We start from the raw sequence: 27963 nt of genomic DNA, 5'->3' as shown, positions 1-27963 counted from the left end.
CGGGACCTTCACGCTGATTGGTGGCGACGCGGGAGGCCGCGGCCGAGGAACCGGACGCAGGGGGCGGGCGGGAACGTGAAGTCTCCGCGGTGCCTGATGGGGCTGTTCTGCTGCCGGGCGCTCTTGCCACAGGGGAGCCGCTTTTCACTGCTGCCGCCGTTCTTGCCGCCTCATGGCGGCCATCGGGGTTCACCTGGGCTGCACATCAGCCTGTGTGGCCGTCTATAAGGTGAGGGGCTTGGGGAGCTGGGCTGCGGGTACCCCGTTCTCTGGGTGCGAAGCCAAGTCCTTTGGTCACCTGCGGGGCTGGGTGGAACGCGTGTCGCCGGCCTACGGATGTCGGGCGAAGAAGCGATACTGCGGGAAGGTTTCAGGGCTGAGTGTTGGGCGGACCTGGCCTCGTCCCCTGTGGCTTCTCTGGAGAGGTTTGCGCGCTGGTGGAGGGGCGGGCGGCAGGGGCGCGCGGGGTTCGGAGAGGTCAGGGCCTCAGGAGGGGGGCGGGCCCGCGGACGTTATGGATTCAGGGGGCCTTGAGGGTCTCGGAACGTTGTGGGTGCAGGAGGCCCTAAGGGAGGCGTCCCGGGGACAGCGTGGGCGTAGCAGGCCCGGAGGGTCTCAGGAACATCAGGGCTGCCAGAGGCTTCGAGGGGGACCTGAACGTCTGGTACCCGGAGATTTCTGGACATTAGCCAAGAATGAGCTGTTGATCTCGCGAAGCGTGTGAAGCAAGGTTGATGGTGTGTGCTTTACTCACTTGTCCTGTCTGGAAATGAGAGCCGAACGAGGAGTTTTGGCCTTTCTCTCATCAATGGGGAGGCGGAAGGAACTAATATGATACACACCTGATATTAGTCTCACGTTTCAATGTCAAATGATTTGTAAGGAAAAGCCAAAGGGATTAGTGCTCCTTCATCCTGTGTAGAAAAAGGAGAGGAAGATGCCTTTAAAGGGGAAGGAAGAGCAGTAGAAAGGGTAGTGTAATGAGACTTTTTATTGTATATATAGATAGATTGTTACGTATGGTCTGTTATCAACTACGCAGAGAAGACTGAAAAAAATGAAGCAGCTTTTTGTGGAATGCTGGCCTTATTAAAATCTGGAAATTAAATAATGACAAATAAAACCTACATGTTTTAAAATTGATAAAAGGAGTTCCCCTGTGGCCCAGCAAGGTTAAGGATCTAGCATTGTCGCTGCAGCCGCAGGGATCCCTGGCCCAGGAACTTCCACATGCCTAGGGTGCAGCCAGGAAAAAAATTTTTTTGATAAAGCAATTTCTCTCTCCACGTATATGTCAAAGTAACACTGGCCCACATATGTTTCTATCTAAAGACACTGTATATTTCATTTCAAAAGAACTAATGTAGTAGTTGGGTATTTTTCTCCAGGATGGACGGGCTGATGTGGTTGCAAACGACGCCGGTGACAGAGTTACTCCAGCTGTTGTTGCTTACACAGAAAATGAAGAGGTACTGTTCCCCTCATTTTTGTACTTTGAAATAAGTAAAAGATTACATGCGTTGTAATACATTACTCTTTTTCAGGTTGTTGGATTGGCAGCAAAACAAAGTAGAATAAGGAATATTTCAAACACAGTAATGAAAGTAAAGCAGATCCTTGGCAGAAGGTATGGAATAAAATAATACTTTTGTATATGGTAATAAGAACGTGTTCATACATTCTAAGTGTAATGTGAAATGAAACTCAAAACACCATTTTGTTTTTTTGTTGTTTTTTTAATGACTCAGTCATTTCACAGAATACCCCAGGAGGCTGTTTCTTTTGATATTAGTGCTGAGTCTTCTCAAAAATGGGATTCACTCAGACATTTGTTTCTTGCTTACAGGTCTGTTAGTATTGATAGGTTGCCAACATAAATTTAATTTTGATAATTTGTGTCATGCAGAGATGGTAATTTGGACTTCACATTTTTATAGTATTTTTTGAAACTGAGGGAAGTTGAAAGGTTATGTGGGAAATTGAAGATTTCTTTGCGCTGTAGTTGAATTTTGTGAAATCTGTTAAAATTGGTGCATGTTTACTATTGATATCCTTCCTCAGATCTTTTTTGTGACACTTTATGGGAACTAACTTTTCTAATTGGCTTCCAGATTTAATCATTAGGGAAACAGGTTAATTAATGTCTTAAGAATCAGGTTAATCATCTGTTGTAACTTTAATTAAAAGATTAAAACAGGCTTGCTTCCTGAGACTTCTGTCTCCTCAAATTATAGATTACTGTGATAATTAGGGGTTTTCCTTTTCACTGGAGTTGTAATTCTTGATACAGTGTTTTTAAATTTTCAGAGTGTTTTCACATCTATTATTTTATTTAATCCTTTCAAATCCCTGTAAAATTGGTAGGGCAGATTTTGTCCCTCCCTATTTCTAGGTGAGAAAACAAGGCACATGGAAATTAAGGCATTCCCAAATTAGTTTAGGGATGAACTTGATAGGACTGTAGTTCAAGATGTCTAATCTTTAGCTCCAGGTTCTTTTCTTTCTTCTTTTTTCAGTTGAGAATTTAAAAATTTCCTTGTGTCGATTTTAGAATTATGGATTAAATTTAATATTTATTTATTTTATATGTGGAGATATTTTTTAATTATCCCTTAACCTGTGTTTAGTTAAATTGAACTTGCTATTCATTTCTTTCCTTAAGATATCTACGCCTTAAGCCAAAAACTGTAGTTTTTTGGAGAGAACTCGGATTTTTGTGATGATACGTATACTCCTGTGTCCATTTATCTGTTGGTAAAATGTAGTACTGAGCATACTGAAAATAAACTGAGTTGGTATCAAAGTTTTTCAAATTATAAACTGAATGAAAAAAAAAAACAACGGGAGTTGTAGTTGGGTCTTGATGCTAAATTCATTGTAAGCAGCCAACAATGTGTGTATATATATATATATATACACACAATTTTTTTTTTAATCTTTTTGTTTTGAGATAACAGTTGATTTACATACTGTTGCAAGAAATAATACAGAGAAGTGGGATGTATTACTGGAATTACCATTTTCTCCCAGTGGTAACATCTCGCAAAACTACACTGCAGTGTCACCACCAAGGTACCTACACTGATAGACACAAGACACAGAACAGTTGCATAGGTCCATCCCCTTGGCAGCCCTGTTTGTTTTATGCGCTATTTGGGGGTGGATGGTCATAGCAGTGAGGTGGATGTCTTCTGCCATATTATGCAAAAAGCTTTGTATTAGCAAAAGCAACTTCAGCTCGCTTTTCTGGCCCTGGAAGTTACCTTTTAACAAAGGAGTGCAATGGTGACAGATGAGTAACACACAGCCACAGCATCCCTTAGGCCAAGCTTAGTGAGGCGTGAACCCCTTCAGACCTGTATTGCTGCAGCATAGTCCTGCTTGCACTTCTCCTCCGTGAGCCACCCCTCGGTCTAGGCATTTCGCCCTCCCATGGTCTGACTGCTTACAAGACAATGGTGATTTTTACAGATAACACACTTGTACCTGGTCTCAGCCTTGGAAGCATTCTGCCCTTTGTGGAGGAGCCAGTCCCCTTGTTGATAAGCCAGTAAGACCCTTCCTAATCTTGGGTGCAGTACCCGTCATGGGCACATTCCGTAAGTTGGGCTTTCTGAGCACTGGCATCCTGCCTCTTTGCAGCCTCCTCACAGGTAGAACCGCTTAACTTGCCGCCACAGTTATCCTTACACCCTGCCTGTAACTTTCATTCCCCTGTGGCCTTCCAGCCAGAAATGCGGTCCTCAGACCTGGCTTCTCAGCAATTAGCCCTGAGAGGGAAGAATCGGCTGGCTCCTGGAGATAGACCGGAGCACACAGAGCTTGCCCACACCTTCCGATCAGTACCTTGCTGCCCAGGAGCCTCTTCCAGCCAGCCTTCCTTCCCAGTCCGCTATGGCCACTTCCAATAGCAGTGCGGGCATCCGGTGGTCCAGACAGGAGACTCGGACCCTTCTCTCCATACTAGGCGAGGCTGAGTACATTCAGCGCCTCCAGACCGTGCATCACAATGCCGATGTCTATCAGGCCGTGTCTAAGCGCATGCAGCAGGAAGGCTTCCGCCGAACCGAGCGTCAGTGCCGCTCCAAGTTTAAAGTCCTGAAGGCATTATATTTAAAGGCCTATGTGGCCCAGGCCACAAGTATGGGTGATCCACCACACTGTCCATTTTATGACACACTGGATCAGCTTCTCCGAAATCAGGTGGTGACTGACCCAGACAACTTAATGGAGGATGCTGCTTGGGCCAAGCACTGTGATCAGAACTTAACAGCCTCCGACACCCCAGGGGAAGAGAGAACCAGCATCCTGGGACCAAAAAGAACTCAGGCGGCAGATCATCAGCCTCTCTTGAAAACAGTTAAGGAATCAGATGGGAATTGTCAACTGAGAATCAGCGACCAGGTGCAAGAAAGCAGTGACCTTGAGGACTCCTGGGATGAATCCTCGGGTGCAGGTAACTCCCAGGCGTGTGGAGGATTGGGGTCCCAGAGTTACTAGGTTCTAATCTGTATATGTTTGAATGGTGACCTCTTCAGCATAGACCCTATTTCTGCTCCCGCCCTCTTTTTTTTTGTCTTTTTGTCTTTTTGCCTTTTTCTAGGACTGCTCCCGCGGCATATGGAGGTTCCCAGGCTGGTGGTCTAATCAGAGCTGTAGCCACCGGCCTACACCAGAGCCACAGCAACGCGGGATCTGAGCTGTGTCTGCGATCTACACCACAGCTCACGGCAGCACCGGATCCTTAACCCACTGAGCAAGGCCAGGGACTGAACCCACAACCTCATGGTTCCTAGTTGGATTCGTTAACCACTGAGCCACAAGGGAAACTCCCCCCTGCCCTCTTTTTATAAAAAAACTTAATGGTAAGATAAAGGACTCCAGATTTTTAAACGCTATGACCCTAGGTAGGTAAGGTATTAGAACTCTTTAATAGAATTCTTATTGTGGCTCAGTGGGTTAAGAATCCAACTAGTATCCATGAGGATGCAGGTTTGATCCCTGGGTTAAAGGATATGGTGTTGCTGTGAGCAGTGGTGTAGGTTGCAGATGCTGCTCGAATTCCTCCTTGCAGCTCTCATTCAACCCCTAGACTGGGAACTTCCATATACCTCGGGTGTGGTCCTAAAAAGAAAAAAGATTTTTTTAAAAAAAGGAACTGTTTAAACCTAAAAGTACTCTTCACAACCAGATCAGCATGGGTATTATTTATCATGGGTACATAGGAACGAGAGGCTGTAGAGTGGGTTGGATAGCTATGTGGAAAGGGACTCAGGAAGGCGGCGGGGGGGAGGTTTTTTGGACATATGATTACAACAGACCAAAATGTCTGGATGAGGAAATGAAGCCTTCTCCATCCCTTGTGGAAAAAGGCCTTGCCTGGAATACCATAGTTTTGTCCTTGTCTCTGAACTCCGCTGCTGGCTCCCAGCATTCCCGTAGCAGAAATGTCCTTTCTGCAACGCTGTTGCTTTGTTTTTCAGGGTGCTCTCAAGGGACCCCCAGCTACAGCAGCTCCCACCACCTTTTCAGAGGTGCAGTTGCTCCCTGTCAGAGCAGCCCCATGACCAGACAGGGTGTGTCTGGGGAGCCCAGCCCCTGCACCAGCACCGGCCGAAACACTCCCGGGGTGGCCTCTGCACAGCAGCCTCCAGGCTCCTCCTCCAGAGTTCCTTTTGTTTCCGGGGGGGACAGGCCCTTGACCAGTGAGCCCCCTCCCAGGTGGGCAAGGCGAAGACGGCGGTCAGTGGCCAGGACTATTGCAGCCGAGTTGGCAGAAAACAGGAGATTGGCCCGAGAACTTTCAAAGCGGGAGGAAGAGAAACTGGACAGGCTGATTGCCATTGGCGAGGAGGCCAGCGCTCAGCAGGACACGGCCAACGAACTCCGCAGGGACGCCGTGCTCGCGGTCAGACGCCTGGCCACCGCCGTGGAAGAGGCCACCGGTGCTTTCCAGCTAGGGCTTGAAAAGTTGCTTCAGAGGTTAATTTCAAATACCAAAAGTTAGGAAGACTTCACACAAGGGTGTGTTTCCTACACTGGCAGAGCCCAGGGCCAGCACCAGCCTTCTGGTACCCGGACTCCTTGTCCATGTCCTCAGAAAAAAAGAGTGGATGGACTATTACTGTGCCGAGTGGTGGGAATACACGTACCAGTTGCTTCTCCCACATATTTCCACTGGTTGAAAGACCTTTCAGAAATGTGAGAGGAGGCCTAGGAGAAACCGGATGGAGCCAAGTCCAGAGAGCTCGTTAGCCCTGGCTTCTCATATCGTGAGATAGTTTAGTTTACCTCCTACACCAGTTTCCTCAGCTGTTCATAGGAGACAACCTTCCTACCTCACAGGGTTGTTGTGAGGACCAAGTGGTTAATAGATGTGAAAGGTTAAAAGTTTAAAAGCACTAAACACTTGTAAGTTATTAACGCATATGACCTTGGCCCAGGTAAGGCACAATAGTTGACAAGATGTAGATTTAGGGTGTAGACCATGACCTCATTGCTTGAATCTTTACTAGTTTAACTTGACTGCTTCCTGGAGTTTAGAGAGTTTCTTTAAATTCCTCTATAGTTATTAGGCTAATATAGATACAACCTGCACTGGAACCTTTATCTCCTATATTTTCATGGCTGTGTCGGTGACCTGCCCACCAGTAAGCACTTGGTAGTCAAACCGTCTTTCCCTCCAGTTTACTAGTTCCCTCCTCTTAGTTTCTTATCACCATAAGGATATAATTTAGAACTGACAGGGAGCCACAGTCAGGCATTACGGTTCACATTGATAATCTTTGGTATAATGAGAAAGTAATTGTCTTATAAAATACTGCATGTAAGTAAATGCATCCCATATTATTTGGCTTTCTTTATACACATAATTATATATCTTTTAAGTTTGGTTTGCCATTTGGACATCATGGAAAACAATTCGGATGACATCACTTTCCCAAATGCTTTTAGCTAATTTTGTTCTTCTGTTAGCCTTTTTCTGTCTAGTATGTTACAGGATGGGAAGCCCTAGAAAACTTTTCTTCTAGGGGACTTTCCAAAGTCACTTTTTTTCTCAAGAGGTAGACAGACGTTCACCTTGTTAATGGCGTATGGTGGAAGGAAACAGCCTTGGGAACAATTGCGGGTGGTGTGGATAAGAACTGCCTGCAATAGATAACTCCTTTTAAGCACAGACCCTCAACCAATACATCCCCTTTTCCCTCCAAGACACACACACTTCCTAGAGGAGCTAAGAGGATGTGGAGCCATGCTTCCCACTGACGTGGAAGGGGAGCCGTCACTGGCCATCATTAACCTAACTTAAGGCTCTCAGTGGTTATTGAGTACTTTCAGGAAATACAAAAAGGAGTCTTGGAGTTTGAAAAGTTTTGCTCTGATCTAGGGGCTGAAAAAAAGGTGCAGCATGTTGAAAGAAGTTTTGTTTTACATTTTTCAGAGTTGGTTGCTTCCCTAAATGTTAGAAATGTATCTGGGTGGAGACAGTCCCAAGCGCAGTGGGCACATAAGCCAAAACCAGGAATAGATGGCGGGCATGCCGCTCTGGTGAATGGGTGATGATGGAGGTAGCAGCTGGGTGAGGTAGAATACGCCAGAATCCAGTTAGAACTCCTGGGTTCTGATGCTCTCACAGGTTGTTACACCGAGCAAATCGCTTGCCCTTTTTGTGCCTCAGTTTCTTTTTTTCTAGAATGAGAGGTTTGTACTTGATGAATTTCTCATACCTCCCAGTTCAAAAACATTAAATGAATAGCATGACAAAAGGCCAAGTGAAATTTGGTTGCAATATTTTCAGTCACAGCAGCCTATTAATATATGTTTGAAATACTGATGACAATTGTATTTTAAGGACGCATTTTCTGGTATTAATATTTATGAATGTACTTAAGAACTTCTAAAGCACCACACCAGACATAGGCTCCTTGCCATAAAGGAGCATATATGTAAGGCTTTGAAATAGAGATCTATAGGGGTTCCCCCACCCCGTTTCAGGCCCTTACATGGAGGGATACAAGTCTGTTATAACTGGATAACACTACTGTAGATAGCTAGACTTTCCGGAAAAACAGGAAAGTACTTGAAAGAGTTTGGCCTGCACCGTATTAATCTATTAATGGTAGCAAAGTCCACAGGCAAGAATTTATTTGAGATAAGACAGAAGTCGAGGTGAACTTTGGAGGTCGCGGTGTGGGAACCTAATGGGTGGAGTACCTTTAAGGTGGGAATAAAACTAGAGGGGAAGATCCTAAAGAAGTAGAAAAACAGGTGAAATCTCATTCAAAGGAGGGGAGTTGTAATCAGGGGAGGCTGTAGGAAAACAGGCCCAGAAATCTTGCCTGAGCTCCAGGCTCAACCGGGACTCCCTGTCCTTCGAAGGCAGGTCACCTCACCATTCTGAACCTCAGGCCCCTCACCTATGAAGTGGGAGGCTGGCCTGCCTACCTCACATGGGTGGTGTGAAGATCCAGGGACGAGATGACTGTGAAAACACTCTCAGACATGGTGGGCGCTGCACTGTGACTGGGGGAAGGCAGCCCTGTAGCTGCGGTCACATTGCAGGAAGGAGGAGGGGAGTGGCCTTGCTGGGAAGCTTGTGATAAACACTCTGCCTCCTGAAGCCCATGACATGGATGGTGCTGTGTATGCCAACCTCCCACCACCCTCTGTCTCTGTGAAGTCACTTAATCCTGGTGTGGACAAATAAAGTTTTTATTTGTACATAGTTGTGGGTCAGTCCGCTACTTTCTGGCGATATCGTGATCATTGGTCACCATTTCATTCTCTGCTGTCTGCTTCTCTGATGGCTAATCTCCCAAGTCTGGCCTCTCTGTGGCCCTCAGAGCTTCGTTTGCTTTTTGAGCAAGGCCGTGTGTTAGCATGGCAGTTGAGAAAGAATTCTCCATTTCTAAGCGTTCAGTGAATTCCATAAAAATACCCCTTTCTGGCAAATTATCTTGTCTGAGTGATAACATAATAGGAGGAATTACCCTAGTTGACTAAAATTATATTCTAAAGCGACTATAACCCATGAAGTGTCATGACAAAATTAACAGTATTGGTCGGGGAAAAAATTACTATGGGCACACTTAATTTCTTACCCCTAAAATATTTGTCCAGGATGTAGTATAAATACTGGCTTTCGAAAAAGCGAGGGAGGATTTAATGGAAAGAATACTATTTTGGGTTAAAGACCTGGATTGCAGCCAGTTGTGCTGTTAATGTGACTGCAGGCAAACTTCTTGTTTCCTCTCTGTCGATTTTTAGGTGATGGAGAAGGAAATATGAGGAATCTGCAACTTTTCCCAATAGCCGAATTAGTCTGTTTTAAACCCCTTTTTTGTCTTGCCCTTGTTTGCACAGATTAGGGTCCTCAGATGTTTAGTAACCCTTCAGCAATTAGCCACTATTAACTTCCTCCTTCTCTTGTGAAACAATCTAGACTGCTCTCTGGACAATAGCTGTAGCCCCTTGCAAGAAGGGTTTAGCGGGAGCATCTGCATCACCTTCATTTCTAGATGAAATTAAGCCACAGATCAGACTCCGGTCCCTGCTCAAGGGGCAAAAGTACCTTAGTCGTTTACCATCTCACTGAGAGGCAGTCTGGCAAAGTCTGGACATCCCTAGCCTGGTAGAGAAGACCTGGGATCAAACGCTCAGCCCCTGATCAGCTTATAATTTGGCCCTCTGTAAATGTGTTACCTCTAGAATAGCACCTGCCAAAATAACCCCACTTATGTGTTGTGAAGATCAAGGGAGGTAATACATGTGAAACGTTTTGTAGTCTGTGTTATTTCACATTTACTCTTTTGAGCAACATTAACACCTATTGTTTTAATTTTTCATTGCCGTACACACTTTGTTTAGTTCCTGCTTTGTGTAGGACATTATATATCTGTCTACCTGTAGTACCCTGCACTTTCACATATATAACATTCATACTTTTGCTCCGTCTTTATAGGTTTCAGGAATTGATTCAAAAACCAAGCCACAAAGATGGTGTTAGTCATTCTGGTTTGCCCTTAGTTTGTGGTCTTAGCACTTTTGTTTGTTTAATCCCCATGGTTGACTCTTCAGGACCAAAGATATGAAAATATATAACATACAATCACTGATACTATGAAAATCATCCCCAAATGTATAACTCTCTGTTGGTAGTAAGATCAGAACAAGAACTATTTACTTTAAAATGTGAAGATTTAACACTTTAATAGAATTACTATAACCATTGTAGGTACTGCATCCATTTCATCTACTATCTAAATCTACTATATTGTTTCAAGATTTTTTAATACTAAGGAACCTAATTGTATTTATATTTTTATATTTGTTGAGTGGTAATGAAGAATATACTCTTTAAAACTTTTATATCAACAATATTGATATAAATACCTAATTATTTTTATCTTTATGGACAGCTCTGATGATCCACAGGCTCAGAAATACATCTCGGAAAGTAAATGTTTAGTGAGTATGCTTCTATTATTACTTCGCTGTTACATAAAGTAATTGCCAAGGTCAAGACCAATTATACTGATTTGAAACTTTGTATCTTTATTAACTTATTCCTTATTCACTACACTTAATTTCCTTTATAGGTCATTGAAAAGAATGGGAAGTTACGATATGAAATAGATACTGGAGAAGAAATGAAATTTGTCAACCCAGAAGATGTTGCCAGACTGATATTTAGTAAAATGAAAGGTACTGAGCAAAAGAAAAGATCTTTTTATTTTTTTATTTTTGTTTTTATTTTGCTTTTTAGGGCTGCACCCACAGCGTGTGGAAGTTCCCAGGCTAGGGGTCAAATTGGAGCTGCAGCTGCTGGCCTACACCACAGCCACAGGAACACAGGATCTGAGCAGCATCTGCAGCCTACACCACAGCTCATGGTAATGGTAGATCCTTAACCCACTGAGCGAGGCCAGGGATCGAACCACATCCTCATGAATACTAGTCGGATTCGTTTCTGCTATGCCACAATGAGAACTCCAGAAAAGATCTTTTTAAAAGTTAATCTTTTAAAAAAGTTAGAGGTGTCAGAGTTCCCACCGTGGCTCATCAGTAAGGAATCCGACTTGAATCCATGAGGACGTGGGTTCAGTTCCTGGCCTCGCTCAGTGGGTTAAGGATCTGGCGTTGCCATGAGCTGTGATGTAGGTTGCAGACTCAGCTCAGATCCTACATTGCTGTGGCTGAGGTGTAGGCCAGGAGCTGCAGCTCCAATTCGACCCCTAGCATGGGAACTTCTACATACCGAGGGTATGTTCCTAAAAAGCCAAAAAAAATAAAGTTAGGAGTCTCGGATGAGCAGTGAGGAGACCCAATTATGCTAGATCTGACTGGGCTCTTCACTGGCCCTGTGACCTTGGTTAAGTGACTTATTTCCCTGATTTGACTTCTCTACAGGTAATGTAAATGATTTGGGCAAACTCATTATTCTCAAAACTTCTCAACTGAAGTGGCCAAATAAGTTTAGGGAATGGTAAATGTTTTATCTCCTTCAAGACTGACAGTGCACTCTCCATGGTAATATAGGCAGATGAAGCGGGTCTGGTTTTATCACTGCTTCTGGCAAAGGCTCAGAGCCGAGCAGTCCTCTGTGAAACCACTTGAGGGATTCTGGAGCAGATTATTTCCAAGGCTCACTTCAGCTCTAGAATTTGATAAACTTGTGGGGTGGAAGGCAGCCTTTCATCATGTTAGTCTGTCTTCATGTTGATGAATTAGAAGCTCATTCTCCCTGGAACCAGTCCCCTTTGGGAGATGGTTGAAACTTGGAAGCCTAAGAGCTGGGCGCTTTGGCATGTATTTCATTCCATCCACAAACTATACCAAAACCACAAAAAGGAGTGCACAATTTAATAGTGCAAGAGAAGATCAGTGGGGTGGACCAGTTAGGTGATGTGGAAAATCTTTGTGTGAGAAGATCTTTGGCGTGCATTAATAAACCTCAAAAGTGTCACTTGACATTTTTGTATGTTGTCAGAATTCATTTATTTTTTAGGGCTGCACCCACAGCATGTGGAGGTTCCCAGGCTAGGGGTCGAATCGGAGCTATATCCACTGGCCTATGCCACAGCCACAGCAACGTGGGCTCTGAGCTGCATTTGGGAGCTACACTGCAGCTCACGGCAACGCCAGACCCTTAACGCACTGAGTGAGGCCAGGAATTGAACCTGCGTCTTCATGGATGCTAGTCAGATTCGTTTCTGCTGAGCCACAACAGGAACCCCCAGAATTCATTTTTATCTTTTTCTTCTAGTTTTATAGCAGTATAATTGACATACAGCACTGTGTAAGTTTAAAGTATATAGTGTAATGATTTGACTTATGTATATCATGACATGATTAGCAAAGTAAGTTTCATGAACGTTTAAAATACTTTTTTCCACACACAGAAACAGCACATTCTGTCTTGGGCCCAGATGCAAATGATGTTGTTATTACTGTTCCATTTGATTTTGGAGAAAAGCAAAAAAATGCTCTTGGGTAAGTATGGTATGGGTTTCTCTTGTTTAGTTAAAGGAAATAGAAATTTTGCAATATTGCTATATAGTAAAAGGTAAAATTGTGTTGGAAAACTCCTTACACAATGAAATTGTATGTGTAAATACATGTGTAAATATACATATATATATTTACATTTGTAAATCCTGTGGTAAAAAGTATGATAATAATCGTTAGTATTTCCTATATTTTATGAATTTCAAAAAAAACCATAAAATTAGATATACTTTCTTAGCTGTTTTGATTGGAAACATTTTCACTTACTAGGTTAAGATGTTTACAAGCCACGTTACCTTGCTTTCAAGTGATAGAGGCTTATGTGGGAATTATATTAAAAATATGCAGTTGTAGAAAATATTCGCCACTGTTTTTTAACCTTAGCTTAACATCTAAACAAAAAGTTGTATTTAGTTTTTACAGGTCATTCCTCAAACGTGACTGGCAAGCTCCCACACTTTTGCTCTGTGGATAGAGTTCCCTGTGGGGCTTCGCTGAAACACCCAAGTGGCTTCTGGGGCAGAGAATTGCTTTATGTACTTGTACTTGTGGGATGTTAAAACTGTGCCTCTAGGAGTTCCCTTCGTGGCTCAGCAGTTAACGAACCTGACTAGGATCCATGAGAATGTGGGTTCGATCCCTGCTTTGCTCAGTTGGTTAAGGATCCTGAGTGGCTGTGGTGTGGGCCGGGAACCTCCATATGCCGCAGGTGTGGCCCTAAAAAGCCAAACATAAATAAATGAAAATTTTAAAAAATAAAAATAAAATAAAACCGTGCCTCTGAATTAAATAAATTAGAATATTATAGAACGTATTTTAAATATTTCCTAATCTCTCTTTCTGAAGTTTGCAAGCTTGAGCATTTGGGGAGCTTTCTTTTCCTTATTCACTGTAAGCACATGGTACTTTCTTTGACTTCTTAACATTATTTTAAACAGAAAGTGATCTGCTTTTAAGGCCTTAGGCCCATTTCTTATGTTGGGTTATCGTCTAAAGATCATTACCCTTCACGTTCTACTTGTGAAATCTTATTTGCTATTGCATAAAATCTTTAGCAGAGCATTTCTGAAAATGTAGACCTGAACATGTGGTGACACTAAGTTCATTAAAAACGAATTGTCCACAGGGAGGCAGCCAGAGCTGCTGGCTTTAATGTTTTGCGACTAATCCACGAACCATCTGCAGCTCTTTTGGCTTATGGAATTGGACAAGACTCTCCCACTGGAAAAAGGTAAAAACCATAGTTGCAGCTTTAAGTTCTTCAGTGCAGAAAATAGATTATAGCAATTATATCAGTAGAGATTGGTATATTACGCAGTGGTTCTAAGCCTCTGTGGATAGAAAGACGTCAAAACTTTCACCTAGAGTTTTTCAAATAGGTGAGAAAGATGTCCTAGGAAAGCAGAGAGAGGATGTAACAGGAGGGAAGGTTGAGCCTTCCCCCCCCCTTCTCTCATCACCTACACTTTGTCCCTTTAGGGGAGGAAGATTTGAAATTATAAGTCCCTCCAAGTTCCAACTGAAGCTCTAGAGCACTGTTGATTTTACTATCAATTTTCATTATTAAACATGCTTAGGAGGAGTTCCTGTTGTGACTCAGTAGTTTACAAACCCAACTAGTATCCATGAGGATGTGGTTTGATCCCTGGCCTCACTCAGTGGGTTAAGGATCCAGCATTGCTGCAAGCTGTTGTGTCAGTAGCAAATGTGGCTCAGATCTGGCATTGCTGTGGCTGAAGCGTAGGCTGGCAGCTGCTGCAGCTCCGATTCAACCCCTAGCCTGGGAACTTCCAAATGCCTCAAGTGCAGCCCTAAAAAGCCAAAAAAAAAAAAAAGCTTGCTTAGAAACAGTGAGGACTTTTATGTACATTTGTCTTGGCAGGAGAAGGGGAAAATCCAGCATCAAGACTTCGTTTGATAATGAAAGAGTAAGACATACTCCTAATTTAATTGTCAAAATGTGTCTTAATTGACCGGACACATTATACAACTTTAGGGAAATCAATTCATATGTATTAATTTTCCCTAATGGAGTCATTTCATTCATATCTCAGTTAAAGGAACTAATGGAGTTCCCACCGTGGCTCAGTAGAAACGAACCCGACTTGTATCCATGAGGATGCAGGTTCAATCCCTGGCCTCGCTCAGTGGGTTAAGGATCCAGTGTTGTCATGGCTGTGGTATAGACCAGCAGCTGTAGCTCTAATTCATCTCCTAGCCTGGAAACCTCCATATGCTGCAGGTGCAGCCCCAAAAAGCCAAAAAAACCACTAATATGTATAAATCACTAGGAAGTTATTTTTAGGTGGAATATAAATATAGAATAGCAAAAATTTTGAATTTTGATATATAGGAAATTTGTCCCTAGTTTTGCGTATGTTTTATATTTATAGAACATGCTATTGTGTTAGTAGCTAGGACAATTTTAACAAAATTTCTATATTGATTCTCTTACAATTCACTTTAATTACAACTCTCATTTTTATTTACTTTGAGAAGTTAGTGTTTTGAACTCCAGTTACTCAGAAGAATACAGTTTTAGCAGCACAACTAAATGAAAAAGAGCTTTGACTCAGAATCAGAAGATCTGGTTTCTAGGCTTGATTTGTCACTAAGTGATGACCATGGGTGACTTAATTACTCATGTGAGATTTTTCACTTTCCTCATCTGTGATTTAAGGGGATTAATCTAAGTGACGTCTTAGTTGAAGAAGTCCAGCCTGGCTTTGCAGTATTGTGATCCTCTCTTAACTTAGTCATGTTATCTTTTTCTTAAGCAATATTCTGGTATTCAAACTTGGAGGCACATCCTTATCTATCAGTGTCATGCAAGTTAACAGTGGAATATATCGTGTTCTTTCAACAAACACTGATAATAACATCGGAGGCACACATTTCACAGAAACCTTAGCACAGTACCTAGCTTCTGAGTTTCAGAGGTGAGTATTAATGGACTTGATGACCTATTTCATTTGAAGTTTATCTTCAGGTTTAATATTTTTCTTAGTTTATTTGAAATCACCCTTTTTCACAGGAGGACGTGTTTTTTTCTGGTGTACTGGATATTTTCGTGTCTAAGGTTATAAAGTCTGTTCTGGCAGAGGAGAAGCAGAGAAGCCAAGCTTCACAGGGCAGTGTACTTGAATTTTTTACTTAGTGTAAGGGACCACCAGATACTGAATTACGTGAACTTGGATCTCAAGTTCCAGATTCTTCGGTGGCTGCCTTATGTCTGGATGAAGGAAGGTATAGGCACTGAGGCCTCATTACCGTCTCAAGAGTTCTTAGAAGTGTAGAAGACTATGTTATAGTCATATTCCAGTGAATTAATGTCTTACAGAGTGTTTAATTAACAATCTGCTACCATAAGGAATATTTTAGTTTTGTTACTGTAGGTAATTATGCCATTCAAAATCCTAATCTTGTTTGGCCCATCATGACTCAATAGATAAAGGTTATATATGGGACATTATTGCTCTAAAAAGTAGCTGAGGAATTCCCTTGGTAGTTTAGTAGAAACAAATCTGACTAGCATCCATGAGGATGCAGGTTTGATCCCTGGCCTCGCTCAGTGGGTTAAGGATCCCACGGTGCCATGAGCTGTGGTGCAGGTCACAGACATGGCTCAGATCTGGCGTTGTAGCTGTGGCATAGGTCAGCAGCTACAGCTCTGATTTGACCCCTAGCCTGGGAACCTCCATATGCCGCCCATGTGACCCTAAGAAGACAAAAAAAAAAAAAAGTAGCTGAAACATTTTCATCAGTTTGACTAAACTGGGTGAAAAAAGGTCTTGAAAAGGTAATAATTTCTCACTTGTTTAATGAAGTTCTAGAGTTCCTGTTGTGGCTCAGTGGATTACGAACCGACATTGTGTCCATGAGGATGCGGTTTTCAGTCGCAGGCCTCACTCAGTGGGTTAAGGACCTGGCATTGTTGCAGCTGCTGTATAGGTCGTAGATGTGTCTTGGGTCTGGTGTTGCCATGGCTGTGGCATAGGCCTTACCTGTAGATCCGATTCAACCCCTAGCACGTGAACTTCCATGTGCCGCAGATATGGCGGTAAAACAAAATTTTTGTAATTAAAAAAAATGTTTTAAAGTAAAGATCTAGGGGAGTTCCCGTCCTGGCGCAGTGGTTAACGAACCCAACTAGGAACCATGAGGTTGTGGGTTCGGTCCCTGCCCTTGCTCAGTGGGTTAACGATCTGGCGTTAGGTTGCAGACACGGCTCAGATCCCGAGTTGCTGTGGCTCTGGCGTAGGCCGGTGGCTACAGCTCCGATTCGACCCCTAGCCTGGGAACCTCCATATGCCGCGGGAGCGGCCCAAAGAAATAGCAAAAAGACAAAAAAGTAAATAAATAAATAAATAAAATAAATAAATAAATAAAGGAAAAAAAAGAAAAAGAAAAAAAAGTAAAGATCTATACTGCTTTTTGTCATAAAGGTATACTAGCTCAAGGGAGGAAATTGTTGATTTTACTGCAAATTTCAGTTATAAAACATGTTTAGAAATAGGGCCATCAATCACTACTTAGCAAGCAGTTTTAACAGTTAACTTACCTTGCAGGTAGAGGAATGGTAATTTTACATATTTTATGTTTCAAATTTCTTTGAAGAAGCACTTTTTGTTCTAGTTCTTCTTTTTTTTTTTTTTTTTTTTTGGTCGTTTCGTCTTTTTAGGGCCACACCCGCGGCTAGGGGTTGAATGGGAGCTGTAGCTTCTGGCCTACACCACAGCAACAGCAATGAAGGATCCACGCTGTGTCTGCAGCCTACACAACAGCTTATGGCAACGCCAGATCCTTAACCCACTGAGTGAGGGCAGGGATTGAACTTGCATCCTCATGAATACTAGTTGGGTTCATTAACCACTGAGCCACGACGGGAATGCCAGTTCTTCTTTTTTTTTTAATGCTAGACAGTTAATTTTATACCATCAAACAATAATCATGCTGCGATTGTAGAGGGTGGAGTATGAAACATGACCAGGTTGCATGAATCTTCTTTAGCCTCCATTTGTCTCATCTGCAAAAAGATGAAAGCTACTGTAACATTATAGTGGTTACAGAATCTAGCAATTGCAAATCTCAAGTATGGTGGTTATTTACATTTCTTGAAACCCTTCTTTATTTTTATTTTTATTTATTTTTTTATTCGCTGCACCCACAGCATGTGGAAATTCCCAGGTCAGGGATTGAATCCAATCCAAGCTGCAGCTGCAGCAGTGCTGGGTCTTTTAGCCCACTGTGCTGAACCAGGATTGAACCTGCACTACTGCAACAAGCAGAGCTGCTGCAGTCAGATTCTTAACCATACTATGCCACGGCGGTAACTCCAAGACCCTTCTTTAAATTTCAGAGGATTTTTCTTTTGGAGAGTTGGAAGCCAGATACTAAAATCTAGTATTAATATTGATTCATGAGCTTATTATTATCATAATAGGGATTATCTAGATTTTAATAAATTCTAAATGACCTAGTAATTTTTAAACTTCGAAGACTATGTTTTTCATTTAGATCGTTCAAACATGACGTGAGAGGAAATGCCCGAGCCATGATGAAATTGATGAACAGTGCTGACACTGCAAAACATTCTTTGTCAACACTGGGAAGTGCCAACTGTTTCCTTGACTCGCTGTATGAAGGTCAGGATTTCGACTGCAATGTGTCCAGGTAAAACTAAAGTTCAAAAAACTTTTAAAAATTACAAACGCGTTCATATTTAGATATAATTTTCTCACTTCGTATTTTCTGTTTGTTCGCGTGAGACTTATAGCCCTCTGTAAAAGGAGAGCTTTTCTGTCTTTACTTCTGGGATCCAGTTTTTGTCAGACTAAATAACTGTTCCCAAATTAATCATGTCAGATGTGATTGCCCTGTTATGTTATAGCTGCAAAGAGCCATGTGTGAAAAATGCATCCTGGATCTTTGAAAGAAAGATGAGAGGGGACTTGTTTGAGATTTGCAGTGTTCTCTTACTGAATTGCACTCCCACGTATGTTGCCTCTAGCTCTTTGTTGCCAAACTTTCACATGGGGGCTTACATGTGTATTAGTGGTTGTTTACTGTAACTCGATGATTACCCTGAGTGGCAAGCTATACATATTCTAAATATTTTCTATGTATTAGCTCTCAGGTTCTCCTAACATCATTATTTACTGATGAGGTAAATAATATTCTTTTCCTTACTTTACACACAAAGAAGCTGAAGCACAGAGAGGTTTTGTTTCTTGTCCCATGTCACCCAGCTAGGAAGTGACGGACCTGGGATTCAAACCCAGCTGGTGTGACTCCAGAGTTCATGCTCTTAACCTGTCATGCTGTCCTGAGGATTGAGCTCTGTCTTGGTTTTGTTTGCTCTGTCATCTATTGGCAACATTTAAAATTTTATTAGCTTTTATGACATTTAGTAAACATAGGTTTAATGTGTATAAAATTGTTTTTAATGCTCATGTATTTTACATAATCTAAAACATGGATTACAAGTAATGTGCCTTACCCAGAGAACTTAACATGTTTGGTTAAATTCCCTCTTCATCAGGCCCTTGTAGTTTAACTTCCTCACTCTCTCTGGGCTTTCCCGAAGACTCTAAATCAGCGCCGCCCCATACCATAGCCACCAGCTACCTGCGGCTACTTAAATTTAAATTAACTAAAGATAAATAACATTAAAAATTTGGTTCCTCAGTAGCATTAGGCACAGCTCAGGTGCTCAGTAGTCCCATGTGGCCAGTGGCTCTAGAAAGTTCTCTAGATCTTTTAAGAGAAATTTCAAGCTACAACCTAAAAGATAGAAAGTTGTAAAATTGAGTTTAAATCTCTTTTGTGAGCAAGAGAGTCTTTATATTTTTCCTGTTTTCAGAATTTCTAACTTTGTGCCAGGTTTGTCCAGGTACTCAGGTAACTCAGTATGTGTTTGCTTATTAATATCAGTTATTAAGGAGGAAATAGGATTTGTAATTTTTCACTAAGGAAATTTTGCCTTTCTTACAAAGATGTCAACCATAAGGTATGTTTCAACATCTGGAAATAGCACAGATATATTTGAGAATCGTCATTTGCATTTAAGAAGTTTAGTATGGGAGCTCCTGGTGTGGCTCAGTGGAAACAAATCTGACTAGTATCCATGTGGACTCGGGTTCAATCCCCAGCCTCATTCAGTGGGTTGGGGGATCTAGTGTTGCCGTGAACAATGGTGTAGGTCACAGATGCAGTTCGGATCCTGTTGCTATTGGCTGTGGTGCAGACTGGCAGCTGTAACTCCAATTCTCCCCCTAGCCTGGGAACTTCCATATGCTGCAGGTGCAGCCCTAAAAAAAAAAAAAAAGCAAATAAATAAATAAAATAAGTTTAGTATGACATCAGGGAGTACATTGTCATGAACGTAATTCATTCTTAATAGTACTTGCTAGCACTCGAGCTTCTCATATAGAACAAAAGAACTAAACTTATGTGTGGCATAGGCTCAGACTATAAAAAAAGTAGTGAGAAACAATTTTTAAAACTTTAGCACATACAGATAGCAAAAACTTCCAAATGATGGTTGGATTTGGGTTGGTAGGTTTATTGGAAATGCCATGCACTGAGTATTTATTTTTAGCTTGTAAGTAGGCAATGGGTAAGACAATCTTCCACCTGAATTTAATATTTTATATCTTCATATATTTGTAAATGGATAACCTAAACTCCCCCCCCCACCCCATGATATTGCACTGCTGGGTATTTAATACCGTGTTCTGATCGTAAACATACTCTTAAGAGATCCATCAGAACAGGTTTTGGCCTTACCCTTCACAAGAAAAAAATGACTATTGGACTGTACTAAGCCTTTTTTCTTTGTCTTCTCTGTGTGTATTTGTGTATGTGTGTGCGTACAGAGCAAGATTTGAACTTCTCTGTTCTCCACTTTTTAATAAATGCATAGAAGCAATCAGAGGACTCTTAGAACAAAGTGGATTTACAGCAGATGATATCAACAAGGTAATACTTTTATATTTGTCTTATGTACTTTGAATCATTTTCAGTTTGGAGTTTAGGAAGCAGCCCTTTGGTGCTAAAGGAATATTTTTACTCATTTAAATGTTTTCTGTGCTTATTTTAGTAAGGAAAATTGATTAAATTTTAATGAACTCATAGTTCTGTGTATTTATTTTCGTAGCAAAAAAAGATTAATTCATTTTCAGTATTTCTTTAATATGTAAGTAAAAACTGACAGATACTTGAACATTTGCTGTGTGTCACGTATTAAGTGTTACATGTGTTAACTTGCTGAATCCTGTGAAGAGGCTCTTGTTACTTATCCCTATTTTATAGATTAGAGGCTCACAGGTACAGAGGTGTAAGAAACTTGGTGGTCATGCGGGGAGTGATAGAGCCAGGATTTAACTCAGTGTGGTTCTCAAGTCTGCTTACCTAGTACACCAGCCTGCTTCTCTCCACTTGCATAGAAAAATAGCATACTTGCTTGCATAAGAAAATATTTTGAGACTTTCAAAAACACTCCAACTGTGTAATGTTTTCTTTTTTCCCCCAAGATTAAATCTACTCATTTAAAAAATAATTTTTTTCATTTTTATGAATAAAGGAGTACTTATACAAGAAAACTCACAAAATAACAAAAGTTAACCACTGTTTTATTTTAAAATAGTATTTCTAACTCGTTTAATTTACAGGTACAATTTTGAGTTTTCTTTTTTTTTTTTTTTTCTCTTTTTTTTTTGCTTGTCTTTTTGTCTTTTCTAGGGCCGCATCTGCGGCATATGGAGGTTCCCAAGCTAGGGGTCTAATCAGAGCTGTAGCTGCCGGCCTACACCAGAGCCACAGCAATGCAGGATCTGAGCTGTGTCTGCGACCTACACCACAGCTCACAGCAACCCCGGATGCTTAACCCACTGAGAGGCCAGGGATCGAACCCGCATCCTCATGGATGCTAGTCGGGTTTGCTAACCACTGAGCCACGATGGGAACTCCAATTTTCTTTATATAATATTATAACCAAATCCTTTATTCCTTTACCCGTATTACTGTATAGTCTTCATCAACACAATTTTAAGTAGATTCTTAATATCCTAGACAAGGAAAGGCAACATAGATTATTTCATTGTTCTCCTGTGAACACCTTGAAGATGGGGCAGAGGAATTTAATCAGAGGAGCAGAAATAAAAAAGAATGAAGACAGATTCAGGGACTTATGAGACACCAGTGAGTGACCAAGATACACAATATAAGGTGTCAGAAGGAGAAGAGAGAGAGAAAGGGGAAGAAAAAATATTCAAAAAAATAATGGCTGAAAACTTCCCTAATGTGGGAAAAGAAACAGCCAGATCCAGTGAGCCCAAAATGTACCAAACAGGATGACTCTAAAGTGACCCACATTGAGATACATTATAATTAAATTGCCAAAAGTTAAAGACAGAGAGTCTTAAAAGTAGCAAGAGAAAAGCAACTTGTTATACCCAGGGAAACCCCCTGAAGATTCTAAGTGGATCTTGCAAGAGAAATCTTGAGCCTCGTATGTTCAGTATTAATCATACACCACATACATGTTATTATATTGTACTTTCTAATATTTGGTGAAATCTCATTTTAAACTTTGTTATTATGACTAAAGAATATAATAAATATTAACAATGTAGTAACTACATATTTATATGTATATATTATGGTAAATATAAAATAATATGTTAAAGTAGGGCTTCTTATATTTTACCATTTCATGTGATGAAGGTGGCTCAGCCTGTTACATTTAATTTTGATAAATAAAATGTAGTAATTAGAAATCGTTCTAAAAGTGAAAAACTGAAAATTATTTTTATTTTCTAGGTTGTCCTTTGTGGAGGGTCTTCTCGAATCCCCAGGCTACAGCAGATGATTAAAGAGCTTTTCCCAGCTGTTGAGCTTCTAAACTCTATCCCTCCTGATGAGGTCATCCCTATTGGTGCAGCTATAGAAGCAGGAATCCTTATTGGGAAAGAAAACCTTTTAGTGGAAGACTCTCTTAAGATTGAGTGTTCAGCCAAAGATATTTTAGTTAAAGTAGGTTTAGCTTTTCTTTCTTTTTTTCTTTTTTTCATTTTTGGCCACCCCATGGCATATGGAGTTCTCAAGCCAGGGATCAAATCTGAGCTGCATTTGTGACCTAAGCAGCAGTTTTAGCAACACCAGATCTTTAACCCGCTGTGCCAGGCCGGGGATCAAACCTGCATCCCAGGGCTACTAAGACACCACCAATCCCATGGCGCCACAGTGGGAACTCCTATTTAGCTTTTCTTTATTTTCCCATAAATAATATAAATTTATTGCTACAAGTTTATGTACATACTGTTTTTAAAACAAAACTTTGTAGAGTTCCCTGGTAGCCTACGGGTTAAGGATCTGGCATTGTCATTGCTATGGCTTGGGTCATTTCTGTGGTGCCAGATCTAATGCCTGGCCTGGCAACTTCCAAATGCCATGGGTGTGGCCAAAAAAAACTTTGTGTACTGGTAAAAATTTTAAATTTAGATTTATAATATACTTGTAATGAGTTTCTGATACTATTTTAGTTAGTATTAATCTAACATGTTAATTTCTAAATGAACTAATTTTAATCATATGCTTCTAATACAGGAAAAGAAATGTATGTTTCAATTTATTTTTAAATAAAGTGGATTGGGATTAAGGATCATTTCTATTTTTTTCTCTTTGCCTCTCTGTAGTTTCCAGGTTATCAACAAGAAACATGCATTAATTTATAATAGGAGTGATTTTTTATAATTGTAACAGTGTCAAAGGATATGCATATTATTCTCCTGCTATTAGGGAGTCGATGAATCAGGAGCCAACAGTTTCAGAGTCCTGTTTCCATCGGGGACTCCTCTGCCAGCTCGAAGACAGCACATGCTACAGGCGCCTGGAAGTATATCCTCAGTGTGTCTGGAACTCTATGAGTCTGACGGGAAAAACTCTGCAAAAGAGGAAAACAAGTTTGCACAGGTGAATACATCATATTGGACTACAAATTACTTGCCTGAAACTGGTTAGCTTTTCTTTCTGGATTAGACTCAGTTTAATATCAATATAATATGTGTAGTGCATTTAACACATTTTTATGAATGGATTACTTGTACTTACTCATTTTCAAAAGGAAGAAATAGGCGATTTGAATTTGAAAGAGTTAGAGGAACGTAAAAACAGAGCACAATTGTATTTCTACTTTGTGCTCTTGACCCTCCTTGGTAATAAGGTGAGTGGCAGGGAAATGACATTCGTTTGTTTGTCAAATGCCAGTGTGTGTCATGCTAGGCAATTTATAGACATAATCTCAAAGTGCTGTGGGATAGAAATTATTATGTGTATTTTATAGATGAAAAAGAAACAGGCTCATAGCAGTAAATAGATTTTTTTTTTTTTTTTTTTTTTTTTGGCCTTTTTAGGGCTGCACCTGTGGCATATGGAGGTTCCTAGGCTAGGGGTCCAATTGGAGCTATAGCTGCCAGTGTACCCACAGCCACAACAATGCCAGATCTGAGCCATGTCTGCAACCTAAACCAGAGCTCATGACAATGGCGGATCCTTAACCCACTGAGCAAGGCCAGGGATTGAACCAGCAACCTCATGGTTACTAGTTGGATTCATTTCTGCTGCACTACAACGGGAACTCCACCTGGTTATTTTATTGATCTAGCTGGGGTTTATCCTCAGATTGGTTTTACTCCTGGGTCGATTATACCATGCTGCCTCTGATAAGAGGATGAGTTTGCTTTTTTAGATATTGCATGCATATTTCATACAGTAGGGTCCTCTATGTCCTTTAAAAAGAGTGAGTTGGAACCCTATTATTTGCTTAGAAACATGCCAAAGAAATAGAGTTACATTAAAACACACACAAGGACTGCAGAAGTATATTTACAGCATGACACCATGTGCTTAAATAAAAAAATGGAGAGCATGGGTGTGTGGAAAGAGGTAATATTTGGGTAGCTGTGTTACTTAGACATATGGTGCGTGGATACAAAAAATAACGAGGTATTTGCACCGTATTCAGAAAACTTAACAGGGGAGGAGTTCCCATTATGGCTCAGTGGGTTAAGAACCTGACATAGTCTCCATGAGGATATGGATTTGATCCCTGGCCTCACGCAATGGGTTAAGGATCCAGTGTTGTCACCACCTGCAGCATAGGTCGCAAATGCGGCTCAGTCCCCGTGTTGCTTCAGCTGTGGTGTAGGCCTGCAGCTGCAGCTCCAGTTAGAATGCTAGCCTGGGAACTTCCATGTGCCGCAGGTGTGGCTGTAAAAAAAAAAAAGAAAAGAAAAGAAAAAAAAAAATGGGTAGATTTGAAGGTGCCAAGAAGGTATTTTTTACTTTTTAACACTTTTTACTGAATTTGTTACAAACAGCACAGGACATGAGCATTAATTACTCTTATAGCAAAAATGAAACAAATGAAGGTAACAGAAGAGAATGTGTACTATCATTTGCTTCCTATCTGTTTTCTAATTTTAACAAAATAATAATGAAAACACATACAGGTCACATATCTGGGCTCCACCCTAGACTTAACAGAATCTACTAAAGAAGGGCTCCTTCAGCTAGTAAAGTTTTCAAAGCTCCTCCAGATGTTTCTGTGGTATATTACTATAAAAGCACTTTCCTGGGCACCAGATTTCTAAACTCAGGTGAAGTCTTCATATTCCCTCATTTCCCCTCTCCTGTGTGGTTCATACCTTTTCTTTCCACATACTAGAGACTCCACAGCTACTCTCACTGTATCCCAACTTACAGGTGCCAGAAAGAGAAAAAATTAGTCACATAATACTGAATTTGGAAGAGAACCTTTTAAATTCCATCTGTTCTACCTGCTCATTTTATAAATAAGTAAAAGTGCTTGGAGTTCTCCTGTGGCTCAGTGGACTAAGGATCTGGCATTGTCACTGCAATGGCTTGGGTCTCTGCTATGGCACAGGTCAGTCCCTGGCCTGGGAACTTCCACATGCTGCAGCAAAAAAAAAAAAAAAAAAAAAAAAACCTCAAGGAACTTAAGGTCATAAAACTTGATATCCGCAAAGTCTGAAAAGTCACTTCCGAATTTTGTCTATTGGAGTACCTTTCTTTAGGAAACTGAGGAATTTTATAGTAAATTCATTAGTATCTCTATACTTACAAATGTTATCTTAGTTGTAAAAAATAATTTGACCTGTATTTCTTTTATATAGACTTTTTAAGTGCATTTAAAATACTTAAATTTTTTCAAATATACATCAAGGCTTACCAAAATGTAATTTACCTGTTATTGTGATGGCATAATTACCAAAAAGAAAAGCAGTCTTTATTTTCTGAGACAAACAGTACTTCATTGAAATAATCATTTCAATCTAGGACATGACATTTAAGAGGGACAAATATATTAGGTATCTTATGTGCCCTCCTTTTAGAGGAGACATTTCAGTTAAGAAAGCTTAATCCTGTTGTCTGAATTATGATAAATGGTAAGAGAATTGAAAGTGGTTCTATCTTAGAAGGTTTGTTTCAGTAATAAGTAAGATTTGGTTCATTGGAATAAATGATGCATCAGTTTATTAATATGTCAAAGTACTAAATCATCTTTGTATTATTTTTGTGTAAACAGGTTGTGCTCCAGGATTTAGATAAAAAAGAAAATGGATTACGTGATATATTAGCTGTTCTTACTATGAAAAGGTACAAAATTGAATTTCTGATGTTAAAAAAATTCACTTTGAGATGACTTTTTTTATTAGAGTCTTATCATTCTGGGAAAATAATTTTTTAAAAACTTAAAAAGATCTTATCAGTGACTTAATTTTTGCCTTGTAAAATTACTGTATTTACAAAGAAAATGGTGTCTCACCTCATTTGCATTCTGAATTTTTATGAACTCTTTGATTATTTGGGGTGTAGTCATCCTAAGAAAACCATTCCTTGCAAGTTTGAGATATAATTTTATTCAACCTTAAATATAATTTTCTAAATTTTATATAATTGAATTTTTTTATCCTATGAAAGGGTAAATTTATTACAATATTGCAACACAAAATCTGCAGGAAATAAATTACTAATTAAATCCAGCTTTATCATTTCCTTAACAACAGTCCATCCATTATACTATGTCTTATAAGTAAGTCATTTCCAAATTAATGTTAGGGACAATTCATTCCATAAACTATATTTAGCAAGAACGTAGAGTTCATTAGGGTAGGTCTGCCTTGAAAACAGCTTGATACTCCTTGAATTTGCATGTAGTCTTTGACTTAAAATCTCTGTCATCATGGGTTTTCAACTAATACATTGATCTAGGAGGAAATGCATAACAACTACCTAATTATGACATAGGTTCCTAAACGTAATGGCGCTGAAGTTGTGTTTCTTATCTCTTAACACTCTTCTTTCAAAAAGTAAAATGATCTCTTGTTTCCTCAGAGTCCTCAAGTACTTTCTTCAGGACTTTTAGTTTTTATAGATTAAGCTTATGAAGAATTATTTCTTTTCTCTTTGCTTAGGGATGGATCTTTACATGTGACATGCACAGATCAAGAGACCGGAAAATGTGAGGCAATCACTATCGAGGTGGCATCTTAGTGTTTTAGAGAAAGCATGAATTTTTTAGAACTAGAATATCAACATTATTTGGTTTTGTTTTATAAATGATGTTTATATTAAAATACTTTTTGAATGAACTGTATGATCTGTGTTTCTATTAAACTACTATACATCGGTAAGTGATGCAAACTTTTTTTGTTTTCCACTTAAGATTTCCATCATTAGTGGGAAACATAAGGAATGTTTTCTCTGATAAAGCTATTTAGAATTAAACTGTTTGAATCGAAGGAAACTTTACTGGAAATTTACTGTTACGTTTTAATTTTTTTCCTATCTTTATAACTTCTAATTTTAAGAAGTCATTTATTAATTCTTACTAGACAATCAACTAAGAACAATTTAAAAGTCTTTGATAGTAAATAAAAAAGTTTGCAGAGCCATGTGCAAAAGTAAGATATTATTTTTGCTTAAAGGAAAACTCATCAGCTTAAAATTTGTGCATATTTATGCATGTGACATAAGTGGGGAAGAGTGTAGAAAACTAAACACCAGACTCTTAGCAGTGGCTTCTTTTGTTGAGTAAAATAGGGGGAAGCCCTTTTTCTTTTTACAGTGTTGCTAAGTTTTGATTTTTCCCTCTAACAAACATATTTCTTTTGAAAGTGAAAGATTTTTTATTTTGAAGAGAGGGCTAGCCACCTTCTGTTTACCAAAGAACATTCACTAGTACATTGAGAATACTCAGTGAGTCACCAAGGAAAAAGCTTATTCTCTTAGCAAAACAAGACAGCTAATCTGCCTGTAGTGAGGGGAGAGCTTGAAGGTGAGCCATGCATAGCAGCTCTAGATTTTATTACCAAGAGAAGATTTTCCACTCATTTATCCCCTTGGTTCCCAGCAGCCTTAAGAAGAGGAAAT

General features: G+C 40.2%; 1 protein-coding gene across 2 annotated transcripts; it reads left to right on the top strand.

The window, feature by feature from the left end:
• HSPA14 (heat shock protein family A (Hsp70) member 14) lies at positions 62–27224 on the top strand. 2 transcript variants are annotated; one of them, NM_001243393.1, is made up of 14 exons: positions 82–229; positions 1389–1469; positions 1545–1627; positions 10419–10467; positions 10599–10704; positions 12402–12492; positions 13634–13738; positions 15285–15446; positions 18025–18180; positions 20385–20487; positions 22330–22542; positions 23308–23481; positions 26117–26187; positions 27006–27224. In NM_001243393.1, exons 1-14 carry the CDS (start codon positions 173–175, stop codon positions 27082–27084), a joined length of 1530 nt encoding a protein of 509 aa, NP_001230322.1. In that variant the 5' UTR covers positions 82–172; the 3' UTR covers positions 27085–27224. The 2 variants fall into 2 exon arrangements, with proteins under 2 accessions (XP_013835688.2, NP_001230322.1); XM_013980234.2 differs by lacking the exon at positions 15285–15446 and having other exon boundaries at positions 62–229; positions 27006–27187.

The sequence above is a fragment of the Sus scrofa genome, chromosome 10 (genome assembly GCF_000003025.6).
Source record: "Sus scrofa isolate TJ Tabasco breed Duroc chromosome 10, Sscrofa11.1, whole genome shotgun sequence".
In the NCBI taxonomy this organism is placed as follows: Eukaryota; Metazoa; Chordata; class Mammalia; order Artiodactyla; family Suidae; genus Sus; species Sus scrofa.
The sequence above is the reverse complement of the archived record's forward strand: the minus strand, read 5'-3'. Positions and strand labels throughout refer to the sequence as shown.